General features: G+C 41.2%; 1 protein-coding gene across 2 annotated transcripts; it reads right to left on the bottom strand.

Annotated features, from left to right (window-relative positions):
- Positions 1-834: 834 nt before the first annotated feature.
- LOC143887617 (protein PLASTID MOVEMENT IMPAIRED 1-RELATED 1-like) lies at positions 835-5,162 on the bottom strand. 2 transcript variants are annotated; one of them, XM_077391722.1, is made up of 3 exons: positions 5,086-5,103; positions 2,454-4,878; positions 835-2,362 (listed from the first exon to the last, which is right to left on the bottom strand). In XM_077391722.1, the coding sequence occupies exons 2-3, from the start codon at positions 4,766-4,768 to the stop codon at positions 1,219-1,221; spliced, it is 3,459 nt and encodes a 1,152-aa protein (XP_077247837.1). In that variant the 5' UTR covers positions 4,769-4,878; positions 5,086-5,103; the 3' UTR covers positions 835-1,218. The 2 variants fall into 2 exon arrangements, with proteins under 2 accessions (XP_077247837.1, XP_077247836.1); XM_077391721.1 differs by having other exon boundaries at positions 2,454-5,162.
- Between the last annotated feature and the right edge of the window lie 15,232 nt (positions 5,163-20,394).

Genomic DNA, 20,394 nt, shown 5'->3' with positions numbered 1-20,394 from the left:
TTTTTTATGATTAAGCAACTACAAATCTAAAACAAACTTAGAGATTTTTTTTTTAATGACAACAAACTTGAGATAAGTAAATAACAATGCATTCATCAATTTAATCTAGTTCTCTTCAATCCAAAATATTCAGTGAAAAAGGGAGACCAATAAGATCCAATGAATATAACATTGGAAGAAGAGTGTATAGGCTTTTAGCCTTTTAGGTTTGAGTATGGATGTTGGGGGGAGGCGGGGTAGCAACCAAATTATTATTATTATTAATTTTTGAAATGATAACAACCAAATTAATTAAAAAGGCGTTAATAATAAAATAAGAGGTAAAGACATTATTCAATAATAAAATAATATTTAACACTCAGACACAATACAATAATAGCCTCGACACTTCTAACAGTATGTTTGCAAGAATCAAAAGGAGTGTCAATACATGTAGAAACATGAGTCAACAACAAATTCAAATTATCACCTAAATTATAAGTCAAATAGAAAATGAATAATGAAGAATTTTGTTAATGTTCCCATTGAGTCTTCATGGGCCAGTCAATCTCTTCATATGCAATAATTGGATTGATTCAATAAATTATCAATATTTTACCACACAATGGAACCACGTTTACCACAATGGAACCACGAGCCTTGGCTTGGATCACAAGGAGGTGCAAGCTTCTCACTCATAATTAATATGCCTCGCTTTGCACATGACCTGCAACAATGAAGCAGAAACTGAAAAGAAACAGCATATGGTTCATAAAATGCTGATTACTCAAAGTTGATGTTTCTAGCATCTAAATTTCAATCTGAAGGACTGTAGTCCACACCGACAAAAACATAGATATGATCTGCATGAAATATGCATAAAAGGAAATATTACGTTGCAACTTGCAAGAAAAAAAAGGAACAAGTTACAGTTATCCAGCCTGTAACAATCTACCGTACAAAATAGAAGACAGTACCCAGAACAAATATTAATTCATGTACCAAGTTAACTTTTATGCAAAAACATTATTAACTGTAGTTGAATAAATACAAGAGAGCTCCACAAGTAGATCACATCACCTTGCACGCACTATAAACATCAAATCACATCGAAGCTTTGTTTCGAGAAGGGGGAGGATTCTACCTGGTTCCTTTTTAAAACTGTAACTCATCCCAATCTATGCATACATTAAAAGACATTACCTTTAACCTCTAAAAGGGATGGTGCCTTCAGAATGCTTACTGCAACCTGATTTTTTCATTTGGGAAAATAACATTCGGATTTCGTATATGAGGATTCAATGCAGCCAGCTCTTTCCATTTAGCTCCGGTGCCATGAACACGAGCAGAAATGCTCCACAGAGTATCCCCAGGTTGAACTGTTGTGGTGGAAACTTGGGGAGATTTTGAAGTAGGCTTCGATTTCATAAATGGATGCTTATTGCTCTTTCTCATTCCACTAGCAACCAACCAGCGAGAACCAGATTGTTGCTGTGTTGAGCTGCCCCATAGTTTTTTCTTGCCGGGTTCAGTCTTAAGACCTGCAACATGGACTTCTGTGATTTTGAACTGAGGTACAACCTCCTCTTCCTTTTTCTTGTCCTCTTTTGCCATCGGTTCAGGTTCATCAGCTTCTTCACTGTTCCCCTTGTCTGAAACACTGTAATATATTTTTGGCTTGGGAGGGATGAAAACCCTTTCCACTTGAATTAGGGAAAGCATTGGGCTGCCAACGGGCTCATAGTTACGTAATGGATCGCGAAGCTGCACCATTAATGCCACTGTAAAGTTGTTTCCTAACAAACCACACCTCCTACCAGAATTTTTTCCCCCTCTTTTATCTCCCTTAAATCCTCCATTAATCAAGTCCGTACAATTGGCATGATGGGCGGCAAGGATCTTCGATGTCCGACTACTGATTTGTTCTTCTTCATCAACTATTCCAGCATCTAGTCTCATCCACTCATCCAGAGATATAGATAGACCCATTAATCCATCGACATCATCACCACTATCTTTAATGTCTAACAGTTGCAATCCAGCAGTACCTTCTAAACCAAGGGACATGCTACTCTTGGCCCTCATTCCTTCGAGAGCTGAAATCTCACCAATCGATTGAGGACAGATGTTTGAAGGGGCTTCCTCATCAGACATTCCAGATTGAATTCTCAATCCCTCAATTGAGAGTGCTTCGATTTTATCCATTGCCAAAGGAGCAAGGTCTTCCAATGAAACATATTCTGATCCCGTGTCGCCGCCTGATGAACTAAAATTCAACTTAGACCTGTGTTTGGTCGAGGCTTTGTGTTGCCCTTGCCCACCAAACACATCTTGTCCAAACTCTGATACCCCTTCTGGTTTTAGGTGGTGCAATAAGTCCTGGCTGTAAAAAGAAAGAAATACAATAAAATAATTCACTAGAAATAAAATTAGAAACTAACTCAATGAAGCAATTGAAAAATCAAATTTGTAACCTCTCGCGCGCCTCCAAAGTAGGTGTAGCTTCCCATGCTAACTGTTGCATCGTCTTCCCGGTAATATCTTCCAAGGGCATTAGCTTACTTGCCTGCATAGAGAGCTTTTCAATTCCAACAGATGCTAAGCGCTGTAATATTTCCATGACACCTGAGCCCATTTCGGCAGGAACGACAACAGGACTAGAAACTTGCATGATTAAGCTTCCATTGTTCTTAGCATTCCTGAAAAGTGACGGATCCATTGATCGCAAGAACCCCCCATCCTTTGTCTGAACATACGAACCCAACCCCTCACAAAGTGGGGGTAAATCAAATGGCTCTTCAGGGGGGAGATGAATTGGACTTCCGAATCCACTGCCACGGGGAGAGCTCTGAAAGGCCTTCTCATTCAAGCCCCACTCTCGCATTAAAGCTTCCGTCTCCGCATCTTCAAGCATTTTGGCCCGTGTTTTGCTTCTCATTGCCTGACTCGCTCTCTCATGCTCGGTTTCAGCCGCATGAACAATTGATGACAGCCCAAAATCCTCAGAAAGATCACTTAAATCAAACTGTGGTGAACCATCGTTAGCCAATTCTGTCTCCATTCCATTGCCAACATCAAGACCAAAGACGGTGTTGTTTCCGCCCAATGATTCCCTCTTGAACTGTTTCCATAGGCTCTCTCTTGGTGATTCCGGGTCACTATCAGAACTCAAACCAAATGGACTATGCTCTACACCAAGCATACTTAAGAATTCACTTGCGACAGACTCCGTGACATCATCCAAGCTAAGGGATTTTCCCATCTTATTCGTCTTATAACTCGATTTAGCCTCCGCATAATTCGCTTGCCCGGGATCCCTACTCTGAGACTCTGGCGAATCCCAACCTTCTGCTTCAAGAATTGAAAGACTACGAAAAGCGGAGTCTAGTTCCTCCATGACTAATTCTTTTGTGAACAAGTTATCCTCTTTGCAACTCCCACAGGACTCATCTTGTAGATCAGTCCTTATAACCTCCTCTAGGGTCACCTTATTTCCACAATCTATTTCGTCGAGCTTGGTACTACTTTCTACTGTAGATTCAATAACAACCCTCATATTCTCCTCCAATTTCAGATCATCTTTTGCGTCGACCTCTATTCCCTGCTCAATCACATTAAACTCGGAATCATCACATCCATTCTCAGAATTCTCTTTACCCGACTCAGATAAAGGGTAGGGCTTCACTACAAGAGTTGGGTCCTCTTCAGAGAAAACCTGAAATTCGGGCTTAGAATCGACCAAAGCGTCACCAAACTCACCCTCATCGAACTTCTGATATGTCAATGAACTGGAGACCTCCAATTTTAAACTCGGAAAAACCTCGTGGAGGATCTTCACATCATCAACAGACTGAGATGGGAAGTGAGACCGCTCGCGAGGGGCATGGACCGCACCCAAAACACTTCCCACGTGCCGAAGAGAACCCCTGCCATCGCCCATGGTAGATTTCATTGAACCAATCCTGTTCTTCTCCAAATTCAAATTTTCATGACCTTTTCTATTACCACCAGATCCAACACTATCATCCCCTAACACCAAGAACCCAAAACTAACATTCAAAATCGCGCCTTTGGCCTTACCTGAGAGCTTAAAGCTCGTCGTCCACTTCCCCGAGCTCTTCTCTTCCTCCAATTCCTCCAACGTGAGGGGAAGCAAACGCGTGAGGTCAATCCGATGCTTGCCGAGATCCAAGTCTAAAGCACCAACAATTGAAGCATAAAGCAAGAAATATTTTGCTTCGTACTTCGCAGAATGATGGGGACCATTACCCGTGCCATAGACTGAACATTTATGGGTTAGGGTTTCCTCAAACTCAGCAATCCCTTGAAAAACCCTAGCGGGGCGGGTCTCCAAACTGCCATCACGTCTTTTCCAATGAATGCGAAGGCTGGCACCATTGAATTCTGGCGAAAGTTGTTCAATTGAATGGACGTGGAGAGAGAACGAGCAATTGAATCTGCGATTTCGAATGTGGGATAGGGCTCTGAGGGGCCAATTCCATATAGAAGATTTCTTTTCTTTTTGAGAAGATGGGTCTTTAGCGTTAGGGTTAGGGTTTCCCTTGAAAACCCTAGGTTTGGTTGTTTTCGGGGTCTCGTGGAGATGGCTTTTTCCGGCAGAGATAGATCGCATACCGGATGACGTAGAGGAAATCAAATCCATTTTCTTTGGTGGGTTTTTGTTGATATATAGGGCTTTACTCAAAGCCTCAATCTCTTGCAAAAAACGCCCATTTCCCGAATCTCCCACGATTTTTTTCTTCCCAGATTCCATTTTACCTCCCAACATCTTAAATTGAATCCCAACAACAAAACCCACAAACCCAAATCACAACTTTAATCAAACAAAACAAATCAAAACGGTTACCAGAATTTAAACCCCTCCCCTCTTTCTCTTATCTTTTTGTAGGTGAGAAAAACAAATCCCAATTACCAGATTCAATTGGAGGCAGAAAAGGAAGCAGAAAAGAAAAACCCTAATTATAATAACACTAAATGAATAGATAAAGACACAGATAGATCAAACCTGAAATAAAAAAAATAATCCTAAACTTTCTGTCTTGATGATTGATCTTACATAGAAACCAATGGAAGAAATGAACAAACCTGTGATTCAGCTAAGCCGACTTTCTCGTCCCTCTCTCTTTCATTACCATTTCAAATTGAAAACAAATGCAATTTTTTTGTCTTTGCCTCTATTCTTGTAGGGAACCAAGGTTAGGTGCCTTTGTATTACACATACCATCCACCGTCCACGTGGCACTTATTATCTTATGATGGACTCTGTTTTTATTTGTTTCTAGTGAAGTAACAGCTATGTATGCTCTTTCAGACCAGTGATCCAACGGCTAAGATCATCGTTTTGCTAGATTTTAGCATGTGGTCCACCCAATGAAAATTGTGGAGGAAGATTGAATTTTATACTTCTATTTTGATTTTGATTGAGTGCATTTTTATAGTTTTATTTTGATTGAGTGTTCTTCTTATATACTCAATTCTGTATATTTGCTTGTAAATCTTAGGGGTGTCAACGGACAGAGACGGTATGGATCCTTATGATCCGATCGTAGGATCCTAATGTGTTCCTTTGGATCAATATCCTTAGGTCTGGAATTATTTTGGGCCGTGACATGAACACAAAATCCGATGGAGCTTAGATCCGAATAATGTACAAAAATACCATTCATAGTTTTTGTTGATTTATGTCAATTCGTGACGGTATTTTCGTAAAATGAAAACCGGTATTTTCTTAACAATGAAAACCCCGCTTAAAATGACACCCAACATTTCATTTTCCCGCTTTTCATTTCAAAAAAAACAAAGAACTTTATTTCTATCTCTATTTTCTTTCCCTTCCATCAACTAACCCAAAACTCTAACTTTGTAAGTAGGGCCTAAGAGGTGGCTGGTCTGTCATGGACATACCGGCCGCGAAATGCCTTTTGCAATGGACCCTAGCAATTCCCTTTCTTCTTTCCACCATATAGAGAGGGATGGTTAATTTAGAGGGATGCCATCATTTTTAAAATGTCCCTCTACATAAGAGTTGAATAGAGTTGCTTACAATGGTTTTTTCGTGTGTAACAAAAGTAGGGAATTTAAGAAATAGTTTTCCTTTCCAAATTTTTCAAGAAAATTATTGCATTTCAAATAGGGCCTATGAAAAAAAATTGGACTGCCAAGGGCGGTTCTCTCAAAATTGCTTTCTCCGAAATTGCGTTGCAAATCCCTTGTTTATTGTAGTCTTGACAATTGGATGGGGTATGATTCCTAGCTTGTTAGGAATATTGCCTTGCTTTATATGCCCAATCATATTGGTCGAGGTTTTGAATTTTAAAAAGATGTACAGAGATATTTGGATCCATTTCAAAGCACCAAACAAGCAAACAACAAACACGAAGACCGAAAATACACATCTTCTAAACACATTGTGCCCCCAAGACTATATATGGAAAATGATTATATGAAAGTCACTCTATTGCTCGTTCCTAAAAGGCACTTGTTCGCCCCACTTTTGCATTCTTTATGTGATCGGATCCGTTGATCCAAATGGCAACGATAGGGCTGGTCAAATGCTGCTGAGAACATCTTGATCAGAGGATCATAGGTCCTAGATCCATCAAGGCTCGATCCAGCCTCGCTTAGGGGTTTGCTGAGGAAAAATATACTTGGATTTTTTGTAGTCTTTTATCTTATTCATGGGATGCCTTTTTGGGATGGGCCCATGATCATGTGGGTTGCCTCGTTACATTGTACAAGATCAATGGTCTTGATCTCACGTAGACACCCTTGTAAGACCTAAAAATTGCCTCTTACCATTAATTGTAGAAGTCTCTCTCTCTCTCTCTAAAACATCATCTATTCCATAAACAAAACCTTCTTAGCACCCTACAACACGAGTGGGGGTCATCCTACGTGCAGGCAACAGTAGCACTGGCATAAAGTCATAATCGAGAATCTCTCTCTCTCTCTATATATATATAGAGGATCTATATATATATAGAGGAAAGTGTTGGTGAGCTTAAGCGCCCAATCACATTGGGGCCTACTTTGTTATGATGATCCAAAGCATTCATTTGAAAGGCCCTTATATAGATGGGGTGTGTACCAAAAATCAGCTCCATAGGATCATCCTAACCCATCCATTTGTGGAGGTCAAAATGGACAGACATTATTTGTCTACAAATCTGCCCATTTTTTTCCTCCACAAATGGAGGGGTTAGGATGATCCTATGGAGCTGATTTTTGGTACACACCCTATCTATGATAGGGCCTTGAAAATGAATGGTTTGGATCACCACAGAAAATGTGGGACCCATGTGATTGGGGCGCTTAAGCTCACCAACACTTTCCTCGTATATATATATATATATATATATATATATATATATATATATATATATATATATATATATATATATATATATATATAAGGAAAGTGAAGCTACACCGCCGGCTTAAAATACAATGTGCCCACATTGTTTTGGTGATCCAAACCATTCATTTGATTGGCCCTCACATAGATAGAGTGTCCACCAAAAATCAGCTCCATAGGATCATCCCAACCCTTCAAACTGTGGAGGCAAAAATGGACAAATTTGTGAAGGTTTTTACACGTTCATTTTTGCCTCCACAAATCGTAGGGTTGGGATGATCCTATGGAGCTGATTTTTGGTGGACACCATATCTATGTGAGGGCCAATCAAATGAATGGTTTGGATCACCAAAACAATGTGGGCCCATTGTATTTTAAGCCGGTGGTGTAGCTAAGTTAGCTACACCGGCGGTGTAGCTTCACTTTCCTCTCTCTCTCTCTCTCTCTCTCTCTCTCTCTCTCTATATATATATATATATATATATATATATACATATGAGAATAGAGTTCCTAAGGTGTCACCTCATATAGCTTATATGAGGTGACGCTTAAAAACATAAGGGGCCCACTTTGTTTGGATGATCCAAAGCATTCATTTGATAGGCCCTCACATAGATAGGGTGTGCCCAACAAATCAACTTCATAGGATCATCCTAACCCTTCCATTTGTGGAGGTTGAAATGGATGGGTATAAACCTCCATAAATCTGCCCATTTTTAACCTCCATAAATGGAAGGGTTAGGATGATCCTATGGACCTGATTTTTTGTAGGCACCATATCCATCTAAGGGCCTTTCAAATGAGTGGTTTGGATTACCCCAAAAATATGGGCCCCTTATGTTTTGTGAGCGCCACCTCATATAAGCTATATGAGGTGACACCTTAGGAACTCTATTCTCATATGTGTATATATATAGAGAAAACGGTTCCTACACATATGTGTAGAGTTCTCTACACACTAGCTTAAAATACAGTGGGGGGCCACATTGTTTGAGTGATCCAAGCCATCCATTTTAAAGGCCCTCACATAGATAGGGTGTCTACAAAAAATTAGATCCATAGGATCATCCCAACCCTACGATTTGTGGAGGTAAAATGGATGTCTTTAAACTTTTACAAATTAGTCCATTTTTTGCCTCCACAGTTCGAATGGTTAGGATGATCCTATGGACCTGATTTTTTGTGGACACCCTATCTATGTGAGGGCCTTAAAAATGAACGGCTTGGATCACCCAAATAATGTGGCCCCCACTGTATTTTAAGCTAGTGTGTAGATAACTTATCTACACATGTGTGTAGGAACGGTTCTCTCACATATATATATATATATATATATATATATATATATTTTTTTTTTTTTTTTTATTTTTTTTTTTTATTTTTTTTTTTTGTTAGAAGGCCCCGGGTAAAATCGCTACGTCCAGTGGAATTGAAATCACGTAGAACAAAAAAAAATTTCTTCAATTTTGCCGGTATCCCAGGAATCCTAGGGTCTAGATGATCTGATGGTGATCAAAATAAAACATATAAAATATAAATTACCTCAAATGTTGTTGCGAAGATAACCTCTGTGCGATCTACTCCTTGAATGCTCACGATCGTTCTGCACGCTGCGAACCCGGGAGTTGATCCGATGGAATCATTTGTTTTGCACAAAGGGTATATAACAATAATTGTGATCATATTCTGATCTAAATCAGAATATGTATGGGGAAAAACACCTTTAAGGTGATGGAGCTTTGCTTGTAGAATGCCTTTTGAATTCAAAACCCCAAACTAGTTGAAAACGAAGAGAGAGAGAGAGAGAGAGAGAGAGAGAGAGAGAGAGAGATGGACGAATTTAAGTATGTCAATATTAATTCCAGCAGCTTGGGAACCCAATTCATCCACTTTTGTGGTTAAAATAATGCTCTGTGTTGCTTTTTACAATTCTCAAAAGTTGCTTTAACTAGTACCAAATAATTGGAAACTAGTCAATGTTAGAAAAGTCAACAATGGAAACATATAAGCCAAATATGAGGCTACCCAAAAGGAACATGGCTTATTTCCAAACTCTCTTGGTTTTTCATCTTCTATTAATTTTTGTTTCCAAAACTTTTGGTCAAAGATTTATCTTTTGGGTGGCTTGGATCAAAGGATAATATTATCTTAGTGGGTTGTCTTCTTGAATTTTAAATCTTAGTTTTCATTTTGCTGATGATCCATTTATTTGGTATATATATATATATATATATATATATATATATAAGAGCATGATTTTATTAGAAGAGAAAAGCTGAATTCATTCAGTACACCTTGGTAATATCTTGACTCTGCTATGAAGCTGATGCATTAACCATTCTTTTAATTTCCTTTAATTAAATGATGTTTGATTGCATGATTTGATTCCAACTGAGTTGTCCTTGGAATGACCTTGATTTTTTAACAGCACTCTGTTAGCGTTTTCTCCTTTGGATATGTTAGTTTATAAGTAGGCGTGCTGATGCTCTTCATTATGTTGCAGGCACTCAATCAGTCGATCCTACAGAACTTAATGGTGGGCCCCACTGTGATCTTGCTCCATAGTCAATACTACAATCGCATTAGATCAGTGGCCTCCATCGAGACGTAATCCTGAAGATAGCCGTCGAATCATTATACCCCTAGTGACATCAAATATGTGCAAGTCCCTTCTCCTTTTCCACATCCACCAAGTTAGGTCCTACGGAGGGTGGACACACACTACCTCCTGGGCCCACTCATAGTATACATTTTAGTCAAGCAATCTGGGCCCACAAATGTATTTGCTAAAAATTATTTCAAAATATATTTTGGAAAACATTTAATAAATCTTTTATCAAATCTACCTGGCCAGGTAATTTAATAGGCCTACTGCTCTGACCAAAATTGTAGATGATTACTAATAATTTGGGCAGAGAATTCTATGTCGGGTATCCCTATTAGTCTCGTAGGGTTGTCTAACATTCCAGTAGTACCCTTAGGTGATCCTTAAAAGAACCACTATTAGATAGACCAAGAAAGAAGGACGAGCCCACAGATCAATATGATCCCTCAGGTCAAAGGATATGTAAAGGGTACTATCTGGTAAAATAGCCTTACTATCTTCTGTCCATAGGCTATCCTAATATGATCATGTTCAGTGCGCAATCCCAACTCTACAGATACTCTTCTTGCTTAGGGTTTACTACTCAACTGAATGAGATAAGCCACTCCACGACACGTGCATGTAGACAAGATTGGTGCTAGTTGTGCACAGAAGGAGATGTGAAATCTCGACCCCAACTATGAACCTTCAAGGTCTGCAAAGAATCAGAATTCCATATCTCCTTGCTCTCCAGGATCTGTTAATCCTTGAGCATGGGATTCCTACTTGCTTCCTAAGGACAAATATGTGTAAATCAATTAAGCACATCTCACGTATTAATTAAATAACACCTAAGAATTTCATGAAATAAAACTTTTATTAATTAATAAGCAAAGTACACTGGTTTTAGGGCACTAGCTCTAACAATCTCCCACTTGTCCTCAAAGTCAGTCACATATACCTGAGACCCATTCCCTTAACATGCTTGTCAAACACCTTTTGACTAAGGGACTTAGTAAAAGGGCCTGCCATGCTTTCCACTGAAGTTACTTTTGCTATGACCACATCTTCTCTGTCAATAATCTCCCATATCACATGATACTTTCGAAAGACATGCTTGGACTTTTGATGAAACCGCGGTTCCTTTGCTTGAGCAATCGCCCTGATGTTATCATAATAAAGCGTAATAGGTCTCTTGACAGATGTTTATTTAATTAAAAAATTAAATAAACAATTATAAGTTTAGCTTATAGACTAGGTTTTCTAAAACAGTCATAACTTACTCATCTCTTGTCAAAAATTAATTTATAAGTACTCATTTCGAAGGATTTTGAAAGATCTACAACTTTTTAGTTTGTGAATTTTTCTAATTCGGCCATTGTAGACACCCCATTTTGACAGGGCCCTAAACCCGCGTATTCGAATGGAATTAATCCGAGCAAAAGAGAATGTGGGGCCCGCTGATGTGGGACCCGTTTGTGTGGGACCCGTTTGTGTGGGACCCGCTTTTGTGGGACCCGCTTGTGTGGGACCCGCTTGTGTGGGATCCGCTTGCGTGGGGCCCGCTGATGTGGGACCCGCTTGTGTGGGGCCCGCTGATGTGGAACCTGCTCGTGTGGGGCCCACTGATGTGAGATCCGCTTATATTCAAAGTTCTTTCAATCATTTTCTTTCAATTTAAAACGGACATGAATGGCATCCGATGCCATTTGTGATGATTATTTTTTATTTTTTTAAAAAAATCAAGGGAATTGGGGGGACAAGAGGGGGACAACCACTTTCATTTTTCTCTCCCCCTCATGATGACTCATGATGAGTCTCCCCACTCCAGCTCGGTTCTCTCGCAAGAAGAAAAAAAAACAAGAGAAAAAAACCAGAGAAGGGAGGAACCAGCAAGAAAAAACCAGAGAAAAAAAAAAGGACCAGAGGGAGGGAAAAACAGCGGAGAAAAAAAGAAAAAAGGGAGAGGGAGCCCAGCCGCCAGCCACCACCTTCCCACCGGCCAGCCCATTTCCTCCACCACCAGAACCCCTCCGTTCCAACCACCATTTCTTCCTCCACCGGCCATTCCATCAACCGCCATCACCCGCACCATCATTGCTAGCCACCTCCACCTCAGCGGAACCCTCTTCCCACAACCTCCGGCCATTCCTCCTTCTCTGGCGACATTGCCGGATTCCGGCCGAATCACCTCCACAGCCGCAACCTCCTCCCTACTCCGGCCAACTCCCACCTCCCTCACCTCTGCAACTCCCAAACCCACAACCCTCTGCAAACCTAAACCCATCAAAACCGAAACCCATTTTTTTTCACCATTTCTGCATTTCGAAAATCCGGCGCCACCACCACCGTCTTCTACCTTCATCTCCACCACCATCAGCCACCCACAGCCGCCACCTCCTCCTCCATCTTTCCCTCTTTCTGCAACCTCCACCGACAGCCACCATCTCTACCCCAAACCCAAAACCGAAACCCAATTTTTCCACCATCCTCCACCACCAGCCGCCACTGACCACCCCAAACCCATTCGAAAACCCTCTCCCACCCTCATCTCCTCCAACCTTCACCTTCAAAATCGAAACCCATCTCTACCCAAAATCCTTATTCAAAACCCAAAATCGAAACCCATTTTTTGCCACCACCAAGCTTCTCCACCACCACCAGCCACTATCACCCAAATCAAAACCCCATCTGGCAGCCACTGCACCCCCACCACCTTCTTCACCGATTGCCACCACCTTCTTCACTGTCCGGCCAGCCATCTACAACTCCCACCGGCCGGCCATCACCACCCAAACCCATTCGAGCCACTCTCTGCAACTTACGGCCATCACCACCCAAACCCATTCGAGCCACCCTCTGCAGCTTACGGCCAAGCCACCATTTTCACATCCTCCGGCCACTCTCCCGGTAAGCCACGATTTTCCCCCAACCTCCCCTGTTGAAAACCCCCATTTCCGTTTGAAAATATACAGAAGAGAGAGAGAGAGAGAGAGAGAGAGAGAGAGAGAGAGTGAGAGATATATATATATAGACAGAGAGGAGGAGACTCGGCCCGACCGTGTCTTCTCCGGTGTCTCGCCGGAGTTCCGGCCTCCCACGCGGGGCAGTGTCCACCCCGAGTGAGCCCAGTTCCGTCCCCAATCTAACTCGGTTCAGCCTTAATCCAATTCAACCCCAACTCGGACCCGTAACCCGACCCCAATCCGAGTGAGCCCAGTCCAACTCAGACCCAACTCAACCCAGTCGAGTTCAGCCCTTACCGGCTCGACACAAACCCCCTTCCCTTCCTGCCTTAGAGTTTCCGCAGGTTAAGGGATTTCTTCCTCTTTAGAGTCAGTCCTAGAGAGTTTAGGAGTCAGTCTTACCATCCTAGGGTATAGGTGTCTGTCCTACCCCTGTAGAGTTTAGGATTCTGTCCTATCCCTTCATAAAATTTAGGATTCCGTCCTTCCATCTTTCAGAGTCAGTCTTCAGCATAGGAGTCAGTCCTTCAGTCTTTCAGGGGTCTGTCCTATCATCATGGGGGTTAGAATTCTCTCCATCCCCTCATCCAATCACGTGATTTTTATTCACTCCTGCAAGGTATAGGATGTTGTCCAACCCTTGCAGAGTTGTTATTCTGTTCATTCCCCCCCGCAAAGCATAGGATGCTGTCCAACCTTTGCGGGATATCAGGAGTCTGTCCTCCCCTTGTGATGATAGGATTCTGTCCTCTTGTGTCGAAAAAATCAAAAACATCTGAAAAATCAAAAATCTCGAGTCATTAGAGTGTAGTTAGGAAAATCTGTTCCGAACTACGGATGGCTTGATCCCTAGCTGAGGGGTACGTAGGCAGCTCAGGCGTGCTGCTGGCATCCTGAGTTCAGTCACAATTTCCGTCACCCTTTTTAATCACCATTTTTGTAAATATTTCTCAAACATTTCAAAACAAAAGCAAAAAAAATGGGCAAGGACGGTGATTGCCAGGTCACTCGGAGCCCTCTTTTCATTCCATTTCCGGTTTTCATCGTGGTTTGCCGGTTTTATCGATTTTCTGACGTTTTTATCGCGTTTTGGGACGGGCAACGACGTAGCGTGGCCCCTTCGCAGGGATTGTCCTCGCTGAGCCCAACGATAGGCTATGACGATCGTGAGACCTATCCGATCTTCAGCGGATCAGGATTGTTGAGTTTGATTCATTAGACTCCCTGAGCCTATCGTACGCTCCCTTTTATTTTCCCTGGTATTCTCGGTCCTCATGTACCGTCGATTTATCGATTCATTTCTTTCCTCACATCTTTTGTTTATCGTGTGTTTGTCTTTGGTTCCTTGTGTGTTTACTTTCAGCTTGCTTATTATTTGTGCGCTTAGTTTCACATGCTTAGCTGTGGCTATTTACTGCTTTCTGCTTACCATATCTGATATTGCTTGTTTAGCTGTAGCTGTGCATGCGGATGTTACTGCTTTCCTAGATGTGATGGGTTAGGAGTAGATGCGGTGAGTTAGGATTTGGATGTCTATTTTCTTTTGCCCATCCCCGGGTCATGCATGCTTAGATAGACGTTTTCTCGGGGATGCTCGTTCCCATTTCACATGATTTTCGCCCAAAATTCTTCAAAGTTAATAATAAATGGCATAAGAGACCAGGTGCTCGCACTTGGGCGAATTGGGGGCGCCTAACCCCTTCCCCATTCGTCATCAGGCACGGACCTTTTATATCTCTGGTTATCTGTTGCGACAGAGCACAGCATGGGATCCAGGGCCCACTTCCTTGGATGGCGACTCTTTCTTCGTTTAAGGTGCGTCTCGAATCCGGGCTGGTCCCCGAATCGAGAGGTATCTCACTTTACATCGCCGCTCATGCTGTGAGGGGCACTCTTTCGAGAGTTCCTTGGTAGGGCTCTCCTTGACGTGGATGATCTTGAGACTCGCGTGGGGGCACGTCCCCCCGCCCCTCTCGGATCGTGGGTCCACAGCCATTTACATGTCCAAAAACGACGTCAAAATTTGACCTACAAGCTTATAGCAGGAAATGTTGAAAAGGGAAACAATGTGTGAGATATTTTTGGGATTGTTTTTATCCAATAAAACAACCCACATTTTTTACTTGAAAAAAACCTCAATTTAGGGATTTCTAACAGTCCAAGAGTTTGTAAAAACATTCCCCACATTGTTTGGTTTCTATTTTGAAAAAGCAAACTATCTTGTTTCCAAATTAAAGCTTCCAATTATGGCTAGTTTTCATGTTTTGTGAGATTTCTCTAAAAACTTTGGATTGTGCATATGGAAATTGAGAACTCTATAAATATGAGACATATGGCTGGAGTTTTCAAGAGCTCTCCCATAATTTCATGTGCTGAAAATTGGTAGATACCCCAAAGTCTTTCTCTTCTTCTCATTCAATTCCATCAACTAGTTTTGTCTCTTCTAGATCAAAGACAAACTTCCAACCAAGCTCCATTGATCTAAATACATACTCCCACAATCTGATTTAGATCAGGTTATAAAGGGAACAAAGAGTTGTTCACAAGATCCTTCACGCAAAAAAAAGGAATCCATCGATTTAACTTGCAGTTTCGTGTCGATAAATCGCCGGTGAATTTTCGAGGAGTAGATCAAGCGGACGAGTTCTTTTCTACATAAATGTATTTATGTTTATTGAATCACAATAAAATCAATTAGACCATAGGAATCCTAGGTTACAGCAAAATTTTGTTCTACACAGTTTATTCTTCTGCAATGTGTAGCGATTTTGCTCGGGGTTTTACAACCAATCTAACACTAGGCAATTCAGGTTCATCAGTGGTCAGAACCCAGTAAACTTTGGCTACTGTGAGCACCAGGATTAAATTCTTTTTCCAGTCTATGTGATTAGGGCTAGTCAACTTGTTGTCATCTAGGATCTTAGCTAATGGGTTGAAGGAAGTCATTGAATCTACGTGCAAAAGACAAAGAGGCATGAATAAGCAAAACTACCATTTTAAGTTCATTAGTTTCATGACATATATCCATCAGATTAGGATTTTCAATTTACAATGGTATGCCCATTGAACGTCTCATTCACAGGCTCCTCAACCTCGTGAATCAAGAGAAATCTAAGACTTCTCCAATGGGCGTTGGAAACTTATTCATACAACCTTGAATAAGTGAATTCTTCTAATCCATTATGTCTTACATAACATCCATAAAATTTAGCCTCCAAGCACGTCGGTATATTTATCCTTTGGGCATCAATACCCTATGCTTTGTTAAGTTAAACCCATTGCGTCGAGAACCTATACAAATCTACAAGGGCTTCTACTTTTGCATATGATAACTGCATTTTGCACACTTCCCGTATCCACGTGGGAATCCAATGGTTACTCTAGTCAAATAAATAGGATAGCTTCTGCTTTGGCATATGATATTCCTATTTCCTTGACTAGCCAACGATTTCATGGCTATGGAAGGCCACGAGGTCCAATTCTTTCAATTTGACCCCATTTTACAACTTAATATAATTATGTAAGGTTGCTAAATGTGGGAGTATCATTTTCTTTATGTATGTTTAATCAGCAACCATCACATGGAAATAAAAACATACATAGTAAACAAGCAACCATGCCATCCATCATATGAAAAGCAAACATCCAAACTATGGAAATAAAGCAAACACCATCCATGAGATCCAATTTGGTACCTTGCATCATAGGGATTCTCCCACTAACCTTATTTACATAAGGGAATCCCTACAACATCATATTACCAAATTGAGGGTGAACTCTGGGCAACTTTATGCAATAGCACAAGGGGAAATCCGCTTGCCTCAAAGTGAATTTTTCAAAGGATTGTAATCTGATATGCCTCATCATATGAAGAATAAAGACGTCGGTTACATCAACAACTATGTCCCTACTTGGTTGAATTAAATTCCGCCACCATCCGTCAGATAAGCGGAGCATCGCTATGCCTTGGTTCCCACGATCCATTCGTTGAGATTCAAAAGAGAGATCTCATCCTCAATTGGTCTTGGACAAACATAAATAAACTACCCTAGTGTCTAAGGGTGTCAATTTTGGCTCGGGCTCGGAAGCTCGCTCGAGCTCGGCTCGAATCCTTAACGAGTCGAGCCGAGCCCGAGTTAGGCCAGGCTCGGCTCAGTTCGGCTCGGCTCGTTAAGGCTCGTTAAGAATTTAATATATTTAAATATATATATTATATATTAATATATACATTAAAAGGGTTGTCCATCGAGTGAAAGGGGGGAGGGGGCAAAATATGTCACTTCATTTTTGGAACCCCATTTGTTACTAGGACCACCCCCCATAGTGTAAAAAAAGTAGTCAAATTACACTAGTAGGGCTGTCCAGGGAAGATGAGGGGTGTGAACATATTAAACCCGAGCTCGGTAAGGCTCGCGAGGCGCTCGCGAGCCTGGCCGAGCCTGACCGAGCCGAGCCGAGCCCGAGCCTGGTTCGAGCCCGAGCCTCACTTGTGAGCTTAACGAGCCAAGCCGAGCCTGGCCAAGCTCGGCTCGGCTCGGCTCGTTTACACCCCTACTAGTGTCCTACACTATCCCAGGTAATCAATACATGATGATCAATCTACATGGGAAACTAGTCGTCCGTCCAACTGCCTAGAGGGAGTACATAAATGGAATGAAAAATTGAAAATTAAATTACATTGTGGAATTTAATATTACAAACCAAATATGAAATAAATCAGATCATCGAACATAAAAATAAAATCATGCATCTCATGCATGAATTGAGGTACAATATCTTTTTTGCTCATTTTCACCAAAAGCGATAAATTCGTACTAAATCTTGGCTAATTAATTTGTAATTAACACAAAATCATTCTGATTTCAATTAGAACCATCATAAAATACTTTTATATGATCTAATAGATTACCATGAAAAATTTCGTGCGAAAACAAGATCATTTGTTCCAGAAAAACAAAAAGCTGTCCTGTACTGGGGACACAATCATGATAGCATGATCTTTCGGACAATTTTGAGTGGGATATAATTATTCGAAAGACCTATCAAGGTTATGACCATGCTACAAACTCCCCAAGACATTGTTTGAAAAGTCTATGCCTTGGTTATAGGCTTTTCAAACTTGTTTGGGGTCAAAAATCAAAAATCCATTTCAATTCTCGCACTAAAATTCCAACAAGTTACATGCAACTTCGAAAAATCATATCTCCCAATCCGCTCTTCGAATTTCGATGATTCTTAATGCGTTGGACTCATATTTGAGTTTACTATCCAACCATGTAAGGAAATCAACTCAAACAATCCAGCAAGCAGATTAGATCTATTGTTTTCTCAAAACAGTCTTATGTCTATTAGATCACACAAAAGACTAGGAGGATAGCCGGGATAAACGTCCGGACTCGTAGTAGGTAACCACATGTTCTATCTTTGGTTCATTATCCCTCTAATCTATTCCCTATTTTGCTCTAATACCACTTTTTAGAACAGTTGTAACCCCTGGGCAAAATCTCTATGCGCAGAAGAATTGAAATCATGTAGAACAAAATTGGCATTTTACTGAGTTAGGCAAATCAAGTATCCCCACCAGAGTCACCAGTCTGTGGGACTCGAGAGAAATGATACACCTTGATCTCCACACGTGGAGAGCTCCATGTGGTTCTCGATGTCCCTGCTCTCTCAATATGAATAATGGTGTGCGATACCACTGGATTTGGGATTAAGAAACCTGAAATCAAGTCGTACCGACGATTTCCCCACACGAATCAGAGATTCGATGGGGAATAAATAATAGAGTCGCCATCTAGGATTAGGGCCTAGAACCCAATATAAAACTCTATGCTAAATAAGGCAAGTCAGTGCCCCAAAGTGGTTACGAATGGGGAAGGCGTTAGGCACCCCACTCGCCCGAGAAACCCGGTCTCTAATGCCATTTTATTAGTTTTAAGGAAATTTGGGTGAAAAAGTGTATCCCCAAAGGGAATCCTATCATACGCTTTCTCCAAATCAATGAAAACCATATGAAGGTCCTTTTTATTTTCTCTAAATCTCTCCATGGAGAGATTTAGAAAACTGTGTGTGTGTGTATATATATATATATATATGTATACCCTATCCTTAAAAAAAAGTTATTGTTCGCTACCGCTTGTTGCTGCTCAGATCCGACTAGGTGCATGGATGGGTCTCTCCTGGACTAGTTGTAGCATAAGGATGGTTGGTTCGTCCTAGTGTCGTGCACTTAGAGAACCACAAGTCACACGAGACAACAAATGAAGCTGGGCAAGGAAAGGAAGTGCTCAGAGTCTGACTGATCAGTCTCGCATACGTGGATGGGTGGTTGCATTGCCCTTAATTCGAAGTGGGGGTTTCCCTTTTATAGGTGGAGGTTTCGTGTCTCGTGGGCCGACGATGGGATAGTAGAATGATACTGGTGTGGTCGCAGGTATGAGTGCCGGTACGGGCATTGTATCGTTGACTAGGAATTGTAGGTCGACAACATGATGGGAGAAGGGACGTTGCAACTAATTATGCAATAGATCCAAATAATCATGCAAAGAAAGTAACTAAACATGAAAGCAATGGATTTGAGAAGGGGATTTGAATAGTGAAGGGGATGGAGAAGGGTGAAGAACAAGTTTGACTGAACTTGGGTTTGCCAAGTTGCCTACATACTCTAAATATTAGGGATCAAGCCAAACACAGTTTAAAAGAAAGTTGGAATTGAGACTGGATTGAAAAGTTGGATTGAAGATTTGGATTTAAAAACTAGGATTTGGAAATTGGTTCTTTAGAAACTAGGCTTAGGCTTTTCGTACTTAGGATTAAGAATTGACGTTTTAGAACTTGGGATTGGAAATTGGGGTTTTGGGAATCAAGATTGGGAAATATGAATCCTATAAGGGTTTGGGAATCCTAAGGGATCTAGGCCAAAGGGAGCGACTTAAGGGATTCGACCAATAGGATTGATCCTAAGGGATTGGGCCTAAAGGTTAGGACAAATGGGATTTGGTTTTAAGAGGGTTCGGCCAATAGGGTTTGTTCTCTAGGTTTAAGTTAAGTAAGGATGGGTCTGTAATCTAAGGTCATACAGCCGATTAGCTTTGGGATCTATGGTCAATTGGATTAGGTTTAGGATCTAAGGGTATTCGGCCAATTGGGTTTGGAAGATAAGGGCATTCAACCAATTGAATTGGGTTTGGAACATAAGGGCATTCAACCAATTGGATTGGGTTTGGAGCGACATAGGGTATCCCCACCCCAATATTTAGGGCGGGACTATTCCCTACGGATGCGCACAATCACCCGTAAACCACGTGCATTGTGTAAGCCCAGGGGGATTCGATGCAAAGCCGCCCTTCCCTTTTTTTAAGGTGGGCAATAAAAAATAAAACACCTAACCTTAGTTACGACCGTCCTCCCTCAACAACATATATGATTCAAAATAAAAATAAAAAACTCTCTTCAGATTACCTTAGTTACGACCGTCCTCCCTCAAC

The sequence above is a fragment of the Tasmannia lanceolata genome, unplaced genomic scaffold, assembly GCF_043159265.1.
Source record: "Tasmannia lanceolata isolate RefF3 unplaced genomic scaffold, GAP_Taslan_0.1 ptg000012l, whole genome shotgun sequence".
Lineage (NCBI taxonomy): Eukaryota > Viridiplantae > Streptophyta > Magnoliopsida > Canellales > Winteraceae > Tasmannia > Tasmannia lanceolata.
Note: the sequence above shows the minus strand (reverse complement) of the source record. Positions and strands in the feature narration are given on the sequence as shown.

Coding starts and splice junctions, on each gene's coding strand:
- LOC143887617 (XM_077391721.1), bottom strand. CDS start 4,768: ATGTTGGGAGGTAAAATGGAATCTGGGAAGAAAAAAATCGTGGGAGAT. Junction 2,363..2,453: donor ACTTTGGAGGCGCGCGAGAG/GTTACAAATTTG, acceptor TTCTTTTTACAG/CCAGGACTTATTGCACCACC.